General features: G+C 41.9%; 1 protein-coding gene across 2 annotated transcripts in view; it reads left to right on the plus strand.

The window, feature by feature from the left end:
* Window positions 1–17050, plus strand: part of pkn2a (protein kinase N2a) — a 30330-nt gene that overhangs the window by 5169 nt on the left and 8111 nt on the right. The window contains exons 1-7 of one of the 2 annotated variants that reach the window (XM_030403784.1): window positions 2399–2625; window positions 5948–6112; window positions 6386–6521; window positions 12707–12861; window positions 15514–15643; window positions 15776–15921; window positions 16126–16339. In XM_030403784.1, coding sequence (XP_030259644.1) covers window positions 2431–2625; window positions 5948–6112; window positions 6386–6521; window positions 12707–12861; window positions 15514–15643; window positions 15776–15921; window positions 16126–16339 — 1141 coding nt within the window. In that variant the 5' untranslated portion in view covers window positions 2399–2430. Of the gene's footprint in view, window positions 1–2398; window positions 2626–5947; window positions 6113–6385; window positions 6522–12706; window positions 12862–15513; window positions 15644–15775; window positions 15922–16125; window positions 16340–17050 lie in introns of those variants that run through there. The other variant, XM_030403785.1, reaches the window with a different exon arrangement.

Genomic DNA, 17050 nt, shown 5'->3' on the forward strand with positions numbered 1-17050 from the left:
AAACACAGCTACAGTGCAAACAAGTTTTGCAAGGCAGTGAGCTGAAGAAGAGTGCGGCATTTTCCTCCCCACACCATTCTTCCACTTCCAGGAGTTGTGACCTCCATTTTACCTATGAGTCATCAAGGAGCCTCTGGACCAGGATATGTGCAAACTATAGTTTCCTCTGAAGTGAGCACCTATAGAGGAGAGCAGGGGGATTTACAAGGGTATGGACGGAGCCCATGGAAATTCCTTATCTTACCAACCATGATACATTTTTTCCAACATTAAACTATCAGTCAGAAGTAGAGATGATTTCAAGAGCCCTTTTTACAGCCTGGGGAGAGAGAGCTGGAATGATGGCTCGTCATTACGACATGTTTAATTTATTTGTAATTTTACTTTATTTACTGCTTTTACATATAATGCAAAATTGGATACAGAAGACATTGCTTCAACGCTGCTGTTTCCAACTTTGACTTTTTACACTAAAGGAAACAGCAGTAGCATAACGCCAACTCGGCGCATGATTTTTTTACACAGCACGCAGAGGTTTCATAAGCAAAAGAGGCATAACCCTGCGTCTAGTGTGGTGTATTCATATGGGCAGAACAATGGCCTCACATGGTAACAACAATCATTTACTCTGCCCATGACATGGCTGTTGATCTCATCCTCTGCTTATTTAAATCTCTTTCTTGTACGTCACACACAACGCATAATCAAAATGTCACACCCCTGTCCCATCCTGGCTGCTTGCCGACCAAAGCTTTTTACACAGATATGTTTCAGGTCTCTTACTACGGCCGGCTCAGAGGTTGAAAAACACCACCATTCTGTCTTTGTACCTTGTGTACCTTTGTACCATAACGCCCTGAACAGGTTGTGTAAAAGGGGCTAGATTTTCCCCAAGATAAATGTGTATCTGAAGAACCTTGATCCGGAACTTGTCTTATGATCAGTTGAGTTAGGACATGCGAGCCTAGATAATAGCCAGTCACTACAACTGACCAGTATGGCCATATAATATTATTATGATATTTTGAAGTTTTTAACTAAACAAGTATTAAAGAAAATGAAGAACAAGGCCTCAAATATGCAAAAAAGTCGCCTGTGAGTATGTCATTTTAAAACTATTCACACCGACAGTGATGCCAATTTGCAAAAGCATGCTCCAATATGTGATTTTGAGACACTGGTATAGTATCACATAAAAATTAAACTTACTGCAGACAAGCAGGGCAGGGACTGGTAGAATAACAGTGCCAGCTTTCAGAGTCACACTGCAGCACTGAACAGCTCACTGACAGGTAGAGAGAGGTTGCGTTCACCGAGTCATCTCAGCTTTCTGTCCTGGGGCTGCAGTCTGCTCAGTAATGTCGTTTTTAATAGGTTGAAACAGCAGGGAACAAACAAATTATCCGATTGAGGCAGTAGTAGATCAGCTCCCAAGTTGTAACACGTAAATTTATTGTTTTTATCAATGCAGTTTGCTTGATTTGAGGACAGATCAGATGGATATAACAGTCAGTAAATCACACACATACTGCTGTCTGTCTGTGCAGGGAGCATTCACATTCACACATCCCAAATCACTGTGTGATGCCTATATTTGCTGTGGGGAAAAAAGCCTTCTTCCTAGGGAAATTTTGTTGCTTTCACGCTGTGCAATATTTTCTTTCTGTGTGCAAGTACTCATGACATAAACATCTGTTTGGAAGAAGAAAAAAAAAAGGCCATAAGAAGATAGAGATAGAGAGATAGATCTCTCTCTCTCTCTCTCTCTCTCTCTCTCTCTCTCTCTCTCTCTCTATCTCTATCTATCTATCTATCTATCTATCTATCTATATATCTATATATCTATATATATATATAAAATCTCTCATTTCATTATGACAATATGATATTGTAATGTTGACCAGCCCTAACATGATGGCTTGTGCTGAGTGATATGTGGTCTGTCCTCTTGGGGGAGGTGGATGTGGCCAACCTCTGAAATAAAACGTTGTTGGAACCTCTGGATTTTCTGTGAAACTGTAGCATGAAGAAGGTACCACACAGCCTACATCGTGCTATTCCAGCTTGTGCGATCTTGCAGGGTTCATTTAAAAAAAAAAACATTTTTACGAGACTTAATTACCACTCTTTTTACAGTTGTTGGGGTGTCAGAGCTACTCCTCCACCACACACGTTGCTTTCCAGTGGGGAGGCCACAGTGGACAGCCAGTGTTATGTTTTTAACGTGGGTTAATTTTAGACGCAGTCCTCTCCCTGGAGTGAGATTAGGTCCCATTCTGGTCTGCTCTGACCTCACAGAGTTAGACGCTAAGAGGGATTTGGCTGTTGCTGCTCAGACGGTTTATCCTCCCTGTTGATGTCAATGGTCTCTGTGAGAAAAAAAGCTCAATACGAACTAGAGCTGTGGAAAATCGGACACTAGCGGAGTGAATGATTGTGGTTTTGGACGGAGCCTCGGCCAGCTACGGTGTAGCCAAACCTTTGTTGCAGAGGCTATCATCCTATGAGACAACAGAGCTTCCGCAGAGTTCATGTAACAATAGTTTAGCTGGTCAGAAGAACATGCGTGGACTGGATGATTCAACTGATCTAGAGATGGAGTTTGCTGAAACTGATGAAGTTATGGTAAGGCAGAAATATTATTAAAACCTAGAGGTAACCTAGTCTGCTTAACTTGATCCACCTTGAACCTTGTACCACCATCTCTTTCGGAAATTACAATTATTTAACAGTAGTCAAATTGAAGCTAATTCCACTATGTCCAAATGTTACAGGGGTTTTGGTTTCAATTTGAATAGTAATCATGATGGCTTCACTGCAACAAGATTCAGATGTTGTGGGAGTCAGAGTGGTGATTGTTGATTGGTGTTTTTGTTATGCACTCGTTTTATGAATGGAGTAAGCCAGTTTCCACACACTTCAACTCTGGCACAGTTTCAGAGGCTTTCAAAAGGTGGCGAATTCTGGTTCACCTTTTACATTTTGATTTTTCCAAAACATCAGAGGTTGTTGAATAGCCATTACTAATTGAGCAATAATTAGTAGCAATGTGAAGGCATGCCTTATATTTTCGTTTGTAATCCTGCCTGTTTTGAGCTATGATGACTCCTAGGTTAAAGTGAAATGTAACCATGTAACACAATTAAAGGGTGATGTTATATTTTGTTTATTCTACATTTTTAAACCACAGAATGTAGATTGATGACAGGTGTAATCAAAAAGGGATAAACTGATTATTCACAGTCACATAGCCGCAGACGTAGGCTGTGATCAACTGGTGGAACGTCACTGGTGCCCCATTGTGTTCATGATGGACTTACAGCTGAAGCCATTCAGGAAGTGACTTCTAATCCGTCTTTAGGTAAGGTGACAGCTTTTTAGGATGCAGGTAAATGGTGAGTGACAGCAGCAGTGAAAACACCTTGTGCAGAGGCCAGATCAAGTTCAAACACACCACAACACTGAGTTGACCTCTTGATACTCAGGCAGGGCACACACACACTGTTGATTTCGGTGACTTCAGAAACATCTTGTAACAGGATGGATGGTGTCTCTGTTTGAGCCACTCTGCCCCCCATCACTTGTTTCTGTACATTGTTATGATATAATGAAAGTTACAAAAAAAACCCAAACATTTTGTTTGTAGTTAGCACTTACCGTGTAAATGTTGTCTTTTCCTGGTTTCAACTGCTGTATACCTTAGTATACATGCATAAAGTGGTTCTCCAGCTGTGACGCAACTAATCAGGTCAGAGTATAACATAAGTAGACAATTAACAAGACTTCTAACATCTGGCTAGTTTGGAACTACTTTTGCCATTATGACGTTCAGCCTTGTAATCGGCGGCCTTGAAACTTTTCCAGTATTTTATTCCGTAGTTTCATAGTTTGGTTGATTCTGGCTTTGTTCAACACTTGTACAAACAACTATTTTGTTTCGAGCCTTTCAACGATACAGAAATCTTTCTAGGTCTCCAACAGCAAAGGTGCATCAGCTACAGACCAGGGCCCATATTCACAAAGACTTTTAGTACTCCTAAATCAGACTAAAAGTTTTTATGTAGGAGTCGTTTCTTAAAAGTAATTCACAAAGCCGCTGAGACCTACTTTTAGTTATGAAAACAGTGAACTCCTAAACTAGAAGTAACTCTCTGTTGCTATGGATGCTTTCATTTTATAAGGACGCACTTAGAAGCGGTGACAGCGGTGATTGGTTGTTGAGTGACAGGGCAGCCCATTGAAAAGTCATTTAGGCTACGTAATGCATAAAGTGAAAATAAGGAAGTTGCCTACAAGCCCATGACAAAGCCTATGAAAAGATATTGGATAAAGAAATGTATTTATGAGGAGAATTAATTGACCCCCCCCAAACAAAAACGCTTCGTACAAAAATTACAAATTAGAAGATTGCGATGAAAAACATGAATTGCCAATAAAAGCGGCATTTGCTCGAAAAGCTGCGTCAAACCACTCTCCATTAAAATTTGGGAATCGTGTGCTGATCCGGGCCATTTCGCAACAATGTCCAGTGTATTGTAACATGCGTCAAAGACAATTTGTGTATTGATGGAATGCAACTTTTTCCAATTGACAAAAGCCCTATTCACACGGGGCTAGTGTAACGTGGGGACCTCCAGTCATTTGTAATAATTGTGGAGGTCGTCTGTGATCTTAATCCCGTGCAAATCTGCCATGTCTGTAATTTGTAAAGTAAAAATTCCACCGCAAATTACCTACCATAGTTCGCCAAACACAGAGGTCATTTGATAATATTAGTCCTGTGTGAATCGGCATCTCTGTGATTTGGGGTTGTTTTTTGTGTTTTCCACACCTTTTTTCGGCCTTTTTCCCGGTCGAGAATTATGGAGGCTGCGTAGGGAATTATAAATGAAAGTTTTGACAGCATTTTGGGTGCAAATTTAGGAGGCTCATCAGAAGAGCGAAATCTCGAAAGATGATTAGATGGATTACATGCATGGCAGCATGCGGTTAGGAACATTTTTCCATCTTTCAACAGGCTCACCAGTTATTATATTAAAAATATCCTTATCTAACCGTTCCAGCAAGGGCTCCGTGATCGACCCGGGGGATAATGTCAGTAAATTCGAGTAAAACCACAGACTTGGCTTATCCTGTGTGAATGCGCCACACGGACATGGTGGGATAATTTCTAAATCACTTGAGGTCCCCAGGTAATACTAGTCCCGTGCGAAGAGCTGCATTTTCCCCGTAGCCAAATACCGGAGTGTTGCCAAACATTTGAACTCTGGCGTTATTGGATTGTTTCAGTTGGTTGGGGACGTTATTGCGTCCCTCACCAACTCAACCACAACTTCAATCCCTTCGCGGTCCATCCGACATCGTTTTAATAATTCCCTGTCATTTAGCGTCTCCAAAACATTCAGCTGTGTCTTAGCGAGTTAGGAGTCCTCTGGACTACTTCTAAGGTCTCCCAGACTTAAGTGCGACTTTTAGGCTTAAAATGTTTTGTGAATAACTCTTATTTTCAAAAATTAGGATTCCTAACGTTACAACTAACATGCCCATTATTTTTAGGAGTTGCTCCTAAATTCACCTGTTAGGAGCTACTTTTAGCCCCAGATCTGTTTTTCTATCACCATGTGTATCACCTCCTCTATCTTAATGGCTTCCTTACTGCTGTCATAAATTAGCAATAATAGGTGCCAATGAAATAGTGGAAGTGCATGTGTTAATGAGCTTATAGCTTCAGTTCAGTTTCTGTTGGTTAAATGCAACTCAAAAGAATGCCAGTGTGCACAGTCTGTTTGTTGACTGAGTCAGTGACCTCTCTATGTCCTCTCCTCCTCTTTCTCTGCTATCCCATTTTCCTCTTTCTACTCCTCCTCCCTCAATGACCTCCTCTAAATTGCATTCTTCCTCTCGTCTCCTCTTTTTTTTCTCCTCCTCCTCTTCTGTCCTTCTTCAGGGGGATGCCAGGGGCCAGCTGGTGGCAGAGCGACTGGGTCTGGGACACAACCTGGACCTGTCCGATACCATGGTCCAACAGAAGTTGGATGAAATCAAGGAGCAGATCCGCCGCGAGATCCGCAAGGAGCTGAAGATCAAAGAAGGTGCTGAGAACCTACGAAAGGTAAAGTCACAGACCTTTTTTTAAAGTGGTGAGTCAAAACTGGAGAGGTTACATCCCGACTTTTAGGATCAGTCTTCTAGTTTGAAGTCTTCAAGGCTAAGCACAAGGCTCCTCCTAAATCTCAACAGACATTATAAAGCTGTCTTCACTGGTGGAGTAGTTCTCCCCATGACTAGTAAACTGTAATTCATGATTTAAATGTGCAGAGTTTCCCTTTAAATCTTAGTTATTAGTTATATTGTCAAATGTTCTCCTCCCCTCTCCTCTCCTTAGGTCACTACAGACAAGAAGAGTCTGGCGTATGTTGACAACATGCTGAAAAAATCTAACAAGAAGGTTGAGGAGCTTCACCAGGAGCTGCAGGAGCTCAATGCCCACATTGTGGTCAAAGACCCCGAAGAACTGCTAGGTAACAACACAAAACACTCCATCAGAGCAGCCACAGACGATTTAGTAATCATTAACCGAGCAGTAAAGATAAGCCAATCCTCTGCCTTACTTTGCTTCAGTATAACGTGTCATTGTTGTAGTTGGGTCAGAGTGTGTATATATAGATGGATAAATAGAAGCAGTATTTTGCATACTGTTCATATCGTAATCACACTGTGTATAAAAAGGTCAGTCTCTTCATACAGTTTATTTGTAAGCAGGGGTTTGGTAAGATTGTAGACATCAGCATGAGCAGGGTAGAGTTTGAAAGCATCCGAGTCAAAAAATCCCACATCCTCCCTCCTGCCTGACAACACCAACGCAGACTGGCCCATAGCTCTAGCTAGTTAGCTGGGACATGTGTTAGCAGCCAATTCACTACATTCCACAAGCTTCATAGCCTTTTAGTCTAATGCATACATGAACAACTCGAACAATTACAAACCCAAATTCTAATGAAGTTGGGACATTGTGTAAAATGTAAATTAAAACAGAATACAATGATTTGCAAATCCTTTTCAACTTGTATTCAATTGAATACACCACAAAGACAAGATATTTAATGTTCTAACTGATAAACTTAATTGTTTTGCAAATATTCACTCTATACACGTTCAAAAAGAGCTGGGACAATGTTTATCATTGTGTTACATCACCTTCCCTGTTGTAGGTGGAACTTTTCCCATTCTTGCTTGATATACGACTTCAGTTGCTCAACAGACCGGGGCCTCCGCTGTTGTATTTTGCGCTTCATAATGCGCCACACGTTTTCGATGGGAGACGGGTCTGGACTGCAGGCAGGCCGGTCTAGTACCCGCACTCTTTTACTACGAAGCCACGCTGTTGTAACGCATGTAGAATGTGGCCCGGCATCTTCTCTTATCTAGCTGAAATATGCAGGGACGTCCCTGAAAAAGGCGTCACTTGGATGGCAGCATATGTTACTCCAAAACCTGTATGTACCTTTCAGCATTTATGGTGCCTTCACAGATGTGCAAGTTACCCATGATGCCATGGGCACTAACACACCTCGATACCATCACAGATGCTGGCTTTTGAACTTTGTGCTGATAACAGTCTGGATGGTCCTTTTCCTCTTTGGCCTGGAGGACATGACGTCCATGGTTTCCAAAAACAATTTGAAATGTGGACTCGTCAAACAACAGCACACTTTTCCACTTTGCTTCAGTCCATCTCAGATGAGCTCGGGCCCAGGGAAGCCTGCGACATTCTGGATGTTGTTAATATAGGGCTTTCGCTTTGCATTGTAGAGTTTTAACTTGCACTTGTAGATGTGTGTGCACTTGTTACCTGTGTTAACTGACAGCGGTTTTCCAAAGTGTTCCTGAGGCCATGTGGTAATATCCTTGACAGAATGATGTCGGTTTTTAATGCAGTGCCGCCTGAGGGATCAAAGGTCACAGGCATTCAATGTTTGTTTTTGGCCTCGCTGCTTACATGCAGAGATTTCTCCAGATTCTCTGAATCTTTTGATGATATTATTGACTGTAGATGATGAAATCCCTCAATTTCTTGCAATTGTACGTTGAGAAATGTTCTTAAACTGTAGGACTATTTGCTCACGCAGTTGTTCACAAAGTGGTGAACCTCGCCCCATCCTTGCTTGTGACAACTGAGCCTTTTGTAGATGCTCCTTTTATACCTAATCATGACACTCACCTGTTTGCAATTAACCTGTTCACCTGTGGAATGTTCCAAACAGGTGTTTTTTAAGCATTCCTCAACTTTCCTAGTCTTTTGTAGCCCCTATCCCATTTATTTTGGAACATGTTGCAGGCATCCAATTTAAAATGAGTGAATATCTGCACAAGAACTATGAAGTTTCAGTTTGAACATTAAATATCTTGTTTTTGTGGTGTATTCAATTGAATTTAAGTTGAAAAGGATTAGCAAATCATTGTATTCTGTTTTTATTTACGTTTTACACAACGTCCCAACTTTATTGGAATTGGGGTTTGTACATAAACGCAAGCAAAATAGCCGTCACAAATGTGCCGCAGTCCAGAAAGGCTACCCGGTGCAACAGTTACCCGTTACAGCTGTAAGTGTGTGCTTTGTGCTAACATGAGCAGCTACTAGAGTGTGTGGCTGAGAGACGATGCGCTTTTCTGGTACTTGGTTATTGTCACTGCTGCTGCTGTTGACTCGTTCTTTGGCTCAGGGTCTGTGTGCTTCATGCCTCTGAGTTAGCAAGCTGCTGAACGTATAGTTGTCATCGCTAACCACCTCACTCACATTTCCAAAAACACATAACATTATCGTGTGAATGTTAACAACAAACATGGCTATTGTTAGTACTAACTGCTGTTAATACTTGGAAATTTTGGCTGCACTTTCTCTTGCACTGTTGTGCGACTTGCTCGCTAATAGCTTTAGCAATACGTACGCCTAACCCTGCCGTGGACTCACGCTGAGTGCACGCAGGTACGTAGGTTGACGGACAGGTAGCCTGTTCAGTATTTTCACATGGGCCGAAGGAAATGATTGGATAAGCTTATTAGAGACTTGCAACACTCACAGAATGTTTTTCGTCATTTATTGTCGGAGCATTTGATTTCTTGATTGCCGCCGGGATGTTAAGAGCTTATCTACTAATGTAACAAAAAGTGCTTCTGTAATAGCTTACCAACCCTAGCTTCATTGACAAATTGACATTTGTAGTCCTGTTGTCCTTGGTTGAAAGGGTTTCCTGCAGCTATTTCCATGTGATGACTTTCTTGCAGGCAGTCAAAACTGCTTTAAAGAGATTTCGTTTTGCCCAGATATGACGGCACAGAACAGCAACAACTTCCCTCCCCTAATATTGTTCTGATCACTTCAGCAATGTCACCAAAACACTTGTGTATTGTGAATGCAAAGCATGGTCGGGTAAATCATTTTGGCAGAACAGCACCTATATGAACACAGAAACGCACAGAGTACATTCAGTGTTCTGAGGTGACTCACTCTCCAGAGGCCGACATTGTTGCATTCCACATTCCTCCGACAGTTACAATGAGCTGGCGATTGTTCCCCTCCGAGGCTGTTGAAAGCCTGCTCCTGTGTGGTTGTGGACAACAATGGAATTTGTAGAGTGTTAACCACAACAGCGGCGATGCGTTCAGTATAGTTTCGTCACAGAAGTTGCCTTATGCAGTATTTGTTGGTGGCGAGTGTCCGGGTGAGTTCAGGAAGAGAAGGAATGGTATTTGTCTGCCTGTTACCATCGTATTCCCCCGGTTCAGTTGACATTAGGAAGTAGATGAGGAGGGATGTGTGTGTGTGTGTGCGTGCGTGTGTGTCTGTGTGTGTGCTTTGGGAGGGAAGGGAGGTTGTCTTGGTAAATGGTTATCTTAAGTGGGAACAAATTTAGCTTGACTCCGTGACTCTCTATCTGATGAACGAGGGCTTTCTTTTAAGTGACGCGACTGCAGCGGAATGTCGCTGGCCGGCGCAGAATGATGGAGAAGAGACCGAGGGGAAGCTCAGCTCCACAGTCATGAGACGACTTGTTGAAATAAACTCTCAAATTCACAAGAGACAACACTTGTTCCCCGAATTAGTAGGAAGGAGTTGCTCTGCCTCTGCGAGTAGCCAGAATGTGTTTTTGTTCCAGGAGAAAGTTGAGGGGGGCTCTGGTTTTTCTCCGCCACTCAGCTGAGGCCAGAAATGGACTGACTTGCACTCAGGCAGCAGCAGCTCTGACGCAGGGTCACCAGTCGTGTCCCCCTGTCACATATTATCTCATTCATAAAGAGACTTGGATGCAAGTCCACTCTGTTTTACTTCCAGTCATCCTCGTATTAGATCTCAAGTGACAAGTATCCTCCCCAGTTTTTGGTCCAAATCACGATGTAATTGTTTCTAGAGTATTGTTAGCATGTTTCTCGCCTGATACAGATGGGGTTAATCTGAGGGAGGGTTCCCCTTGTCAGCTGTCCAGCAGTGACATCAGCTCTGTAGCTATTCAGTAGCTCGGTATCTGGTCCTCAGGCCCAGCGTGGGCTGAACCGCCCTGAGAGGGAGGGCTGAAGGGTCCTTAAATTCTTGGCATGATGTGACCTTGACCAAACCGCACCCCCCACACACACAGAGGAAAGCCTCAAACATAGAATGGATGACATTCGCTGCACTTGTGCACGTGTGCCTTTGTCCATTTCACAAACGACTTTCTCATGATGCTGACTCAACATGATCGTAACGTAATCACTGTGACTCCTATTGTGCAATGTGGATTGTTTGAATGCTGAAGTCGGTTTTGCCCCAAGCTCATGTTGAAGTCTCACCTTGTGCCGCAGGCTTTTTTTTTTTTTTTTTACATATATGTGACTTTTGATGAGAATCCACAAGTGCCCATTCTGATTATCCCACCATGCCTCTCTCACTTCGTTTGTATATGAGAGCGTTGCCCTGGCAAGGCCAACATCCTCCCCTCCTGCCCCCTAACAGAAACCTCAGAAGTGATTCCCCTCTCAGCTTATTAAGGGCTATTAGATGAATCATTTAGACCCTCAGTTCAAAGAATCACATGCTTCCTTTTTGTCCGTACCCCGCAGGTGTTCAAAGGAATCTTTTAGACACTGTTTGATGAAACATTCAGAGTGAGTGACTCACAGACCCGCCTGCTGGTTATTGTTATCTGTGTTTGGCAGCGTCTTCCAGAATAAGTGATTTTACTCACCACTGTTATTTTAGGTAATGCCAGTCAGGCTCAAGAAACCTTCAGGGAAATCAGATTGTTTTTTTGGTTTTTTTTAGGGTATTTGTTTTGCAGTTATTCAAGAGAAATTTAGCTAAAGGACTTCCAGTTCCATTTATACACAATGGGCTACTTTATTATAAGAATGGAAATGTTTGTATTTCGGCTGTGGCACTTTCAAGGGACCGTTTTAAGAGGAGTTCCTTTATGACACCCAAGACTCTGAAACTGAACTTGCATGTCAAGTCAGGAGAAGTCAGGCAGGTTTTTTTGCCCACCTCACCTGTACGTCTGTGTGTGTGTGTGTGTGTGAGTGAGACTGTTTCGCGTGGTGCTGCAGTGATCAGGCTGGGGAGGGGTTTTCAGTGCACCTTTCGAGTCCAGGCATGAAAAAAAAACACAAGAAAACAGTGAGCTCATCGCCCAGAACTGTGGTCCAACTCAGACGATTTCTGTGTGTGTGTGTCTGTGTGTGTGTGTGTGTGTGTGTGTGTGTGTGTGTGTGTGTGTGTGTGTGTGTGTGTGTGTGTGTGTGTGTGTGTGTGTGTGTGTGTGTGTGTGTGTGTGTGTGTGTGCTAGTGTGTGCGCAACTAAAAATCCCAAATATATCTGGCCCAGTAGCAGCATGTTGTCCTGGCTGATAAAATGCAGTATTAAAAAAAGTTTTTAATTGAGATATTTTGGATGTATCATCATCAAGATTGTTGACAGCTCATTTACATATACAGTGATGTCACTGTATTTGTGTGGTAATGTGACTGTAGTAGGTGTCTGCAAGTTCACACTTGTTTTTTGTTTTGTTTGTCAGTTGCTCAGAATAGAGGTGGCCCCAGAGTTTCCCTCTGCTGTTGAATTTTTAAAAGGCTTCAGGAGAGCCAATGAGATAACAGAACGTTCTTGTTAATATGCACTGATTGGTTTTGTGTTTAAGTTGGTAAATATCAAAGCAGCATGACAAATCAAATTCAAGTCAAACTGAACATTTGTGTGCTCTTGTGTTTTCTGTGTCTTCATAATGAAGCCAAGAAGTAAAAGACACATCTGATCTGATAGGAAATCTAGCCTCTGACACCATTTATTGATCTGAAATGTTGCTAAATGTCATATCTCAATGTTGTTGACTTGTGGTGTTCTTTCTGTGGGTGACAAAGTGAGTCAGTCGAAGACTTGTGCTAACAAACTTCATCAAATTATAAACAGCAGACCTCTCTGGGTGCATTATGTGACTAATGATGTTTCTGTCTGACGTGTTTTTGTTAGCAGTCTTATAGGTCATTTTACTGCAGGACTGTTTAGCTAACTTCAAAATGGCTGGCAGCCCAAAATAGCACATGCATGCTGAGTTACTATTTATAATTGGTGTATATTTGCGACAAACTCCAGTAGCACATGCAGAGTCATATATCTGTGGTTATTTCCCAAGGGTCATAAGGTTGTAACTCATACTTTCCCTTTGTCTTTACCAGAATGCCCTTTGACCCCAGATACCCCCAACAGTGAAGCGAGAATGTGCACCAGCAGCAGCCGCCTGGCCGCCCTGAAGAGACAGAATGACATCGAGCTCAAGGTCAAACAGGGTGCAGAGAATATGATTCTGATGTACTCCAACGGGCCCTCCAAGGTAAGGATCAGGAGAGGGGGAGGGGGAGGTATGCCTGACATTCAGGTTCGAGCTAGGTCACGTCAGTTACCTAGTGTATAAAGTCTGACGCATCACTTCTCGTGCCGTATTTAAAGGACAAATCCAGTTTCACACAAGCTGGGTCTTCCTCCGTACCCACTTGTTATTACCTATCTTGACATCACTAAAAATGCATCAAATTGGGAGTTAACTGGAGGAGTCAGCCAATAATTAAGGTTTTAGACAAAATCTCATGTTTGGCAAACTTATTTTTAGGAGAAAATCGGGGTGAGCAGTAAAATTACCATCCAAACTGTTGTAAAGTCCATCAGTCAAGGTTTACAAATGAACTTCCTGGTTCAACTTTGAATCACTTGCCATGGTTGTGTGCACAGAGTTTGTCAGGCTGCAGTTAAGTTATTTTCATTATTGCTTAATCAGCAGATTATTTTGCCTATAAAATGGCATTATAAATTGCAAAATATGAAAAACTTGAAATTGCTTCTTTTGTCCACCCAACAGTCCAAAACCCAAAGACCCTTCATTCACTATCATAAATGACAAAGAAATACCAGCAAATCCTTACATTTAAGGAGCTGGAACCAGCAAATATTTGACACTTTTGGTTTAGATCAGTGTTTCCTACCTTGGCTTGTAATCTTACTTCACTTGCCACTATTATTGGAAATCTTTTTTTCTCCATCATGCAAATCGTATTTTTTCTCTTACTTACTTACTTTAAGGCTTTTTGTTAATTGATCTTGGTGTAGATGTTTTCTACTGAGAACCACAGGACGGACGTGTATCCTGTAACACAGATTTCCATAGTCATAATCACCTGTGGCTTGAGAATTTGTTTTTAAAACTTAAAGTAACACAAGTCGGTTTAGGAAGGTGCCGTGTAATCACATGAAAACAGGAGTGAGCATGCTAGTTTCCAGTCTGCAGGTGGTAGAGTGATACATGTTGGCTTTTACAGCTTCACTGCAGGGGAGGAGGAAACATGAGAAGGCGCTGACACATACTGTGTGTCATACGCACCGCTGTTTGTTCACAAAGCTCTTACGGGTCCTTGTGGCTCCTGTAATACTCGGAGAGAGAAAAACTATAATTTAGTCGGGAGGTGTGTGTGTATGGACTAATAACAGCTGGAGCACTGAGAGTCGCTCATGCTCGTCTTGGCTCCTGTGTCTGTCAGTAGTAATTGAAGCCACTTTGTAGTAGACGGTTTAGTATAGCGCAGTGTTTCAGCAGTGTCGTCTCTACTTTTGTCAGAGATACTTCTACCTTCATTATATGTTTCTGTGTGTGTGTGCGGTAAATATTAAGCTAAAGCTAGCAGAGAGGGAGCTTAGCTAAGCAAGATACTGGAAGCAGCTAACCTTGCTCTGTCCAAAGCAGGATAATCATCAGTCAGTTGATCACAGTTAAGAATTTAACGGATTAAAAATGTATTAACAGATCAGAATGTGTCTTGTTACAAATTACAAATACTTGTTTGTCAAAGATATCAAAATAAGATACAAAATACTATGACAAAGATATTTTCAACAAAGTAATAGTATTACACTTTAGCCATTTAGTAGCCCAAATATGAGTTGGGTTTTGTGTTTTTCAGTTTATCGATATTTATCTGTCTACCAGATCCTCTAAAGCTCAATTTTATTCATGTCATATCTTATTTCATCTATTCAGATACTGGATGTGTAAAAACAACAAATTGTGGGTTTTGGGTAGCTATGTGTGGGGCTGTTTCTTTGCTTTCTTTTGGAAATGTTTGACTTAAGATATTTATTGGACTAACCCACCAGAATGCTTCAGCAATGTAATCCTGTCTACAACGCAAGATGAACTGAAATATTGTGCCCACTTTTCAAATGAACAATTTTACAAAGATTTCTCGACAAGGTTGGTGTTAAAATTATGAGAACTTTAGGAAGTCTCCTCCGGACATGAGTTCTTGAATTCACCAATAGAGACACAGAAGTTCAAGAACTACCTGCAGAGCCTCAGTTTGTGACTGTAGTACAGTAAATGGGGTTGAAAACTGCCACATGACCCCCCACTGTCTGTCTGACCAGGGGAGGTCACAGTGTTTTGTAAGCGACCTCTCCAAGGTCAGACAGACAGTTCCAGTTGGAAATAGTCCTGTTCTGATGTCAGAGAGGAAATGCCTGCTGGACGGAGGTCTTTCCTGCGCGCGGCGCCATCAACAAGCAGGATTTAAACTTGAGAGGAATTCTGGGTGGAGTTTGCTTACTCCACTGTGTGTGTGTGTGTGTGTGTGTGTGTGTGTGTGTGTGTGTGTGTGTGTGTTTGCACGCGTGTGTGTGTTAGAGCGTCACTAATTACAATACACAAGATTCCACCTTAGTCTTTGATGAATAAGATTTTCCATGGAGTCACTTGTACTTTGACTCCAATTAAGGGCATGAACTGGCATCCTGGCTGTTTGTGTTACACTCCGACAACAAAAGCGCGCAATTGTGTCGCATTTAGGGTAATCTGTAAAGACCTGACATAAAGTTATTGACTTGGAAAATAAAATGTTGTCAAACGCTGTGATTTAACATTAATTCATATGAAATGTGTTAGCGATATAGAGATTTTTTTTTTTTTTACGGATTGTTTCATTTCTACATTTGTTCATAGGATCGTAAATTGCTAGCGACTGCACAGCAGATGCTTCAGGACAGCAAGACGAAGATCGAGTTCATCAGGATGCAGATCCTCAAGGCCAGTCAGGCAAGCGAGCTGAGCTTCGAGAACAATGATGTGATGGGTGAGCCTTTGCTTTCAGTGATCAATTAGTAATGGCCTGTGTGACTTTTTTGAGATGCCTCTTCAGTGCACACAAGTTTTTATAAGCAATTATGTCAAAATGAAAGAATCACGTCCTTCCTTGTCCTACCAGACAAGCCCATCATCAGCCCGTTGGACCTGCGGGTGGAGGAGCTGTGTCACCATGCCAAGATCGAGTCGGCTGTGGCCGAGGGAGCCAAGAACGTTATGAAACTCCTGGGTTCGGGAAAAGTCACAGAAAAAAGGGCACATTCAGAGGTAGATATTTGTGTTTGGTCTGTGTGAGGAACCAGATTCTAAACTCCTAAAACCTGATGCAAGTTCAACGGCTATAAATGAAACGGATCCCTGTGCTTTTGCTTAGTTCTACTAAAGTAACGCAAGTCAAGTAATTGATGTTTTCTCTCTTTCTCCTTTCTTGCTCCCGCTGTACTTCCTTTCCTCCTTCCTTTCCCTCTTAAGGCTCAGGCTCGTTTTAACGAGTCCAGTCAAAAGCTCGACCTCCTGCGATATTCCTTGGAGCAACGCCTCAATGAGTTGCCAAAAAACCACCCTCGCAGCAACAGCATCGTGGAGGAGTTGTCCCTGCTGTCCTCACCGGCCCTCAGTCCCAGATCCAGCATCATCTCCACACAAAACCAGTACAGCACCGTGACCAAGCCCGCCGCACTCACAGGTAACAAAATGATGGTTGCGGATAGCACATGGATTAGTTTTCACTTAACCTCTGATGTCCTCGTCATTCTGTTGTTTTACCAGCAAAGCATAAAAGTGAAATGATTTTGGCGTAATTATAAGAACTCAAATTAGTTTAGATCTTAATGTTTCCTGTTGCATACTGCTATACAACTGTTCCTTTTAATAGAGTTCTCTAAGTCACATAGAAACAATCAGCCATCTTGATGGATCTGTTAAAGCTGGTTAAATGAAGACAGATAAGACTATAGCTCTGATTGAACAGTCAGTTAATCTCACCAAGCTGTCTTGTTTTGACTAATTTGTTCTGAATCCATGACAAATAATGTACATTTTATAGTATCAAACTAGTAAAGTGTGTCAATATCTGCACTGATGATTAGTGAAAATCCTCATTGTGTTGCTGACTGAAGTTCATTCAAGTTTATAAAAACGTAAATATTTCCGTTACTCATGTGAGGGGGGGGGTTCTAAAGTGATCTAAAGTTCAAATCTCTTTTCTAATAGGTAATTAATAAAGCAACTTCTGATCAACCCATATGAATTTCACGCTTCAGTTAACAGCTAACCGAGGCTGTTTACGTTTGTCTTATCATACCCATTTCTCATCACTTATTCTTTTATTTCATTACCTCAAATGTCTCGGACGGTTAAGCATAAATTCTTGTATACATGACCACAGTGGAGGAAA

This window comes from Sparus aurata, chromosome 21, assembly GCF_900880675.1.
Source record: "Sparus aurata chromosome 21, fSpaAur1.1, whole genome shotgun sequence".
In the NCBI taxonomy this organism is placed as follows: Eukaryota; Metazoa; Chordata; class Actinopteri; order Spariformes; family Sparidae; genus Sparus; species Sparus aurata.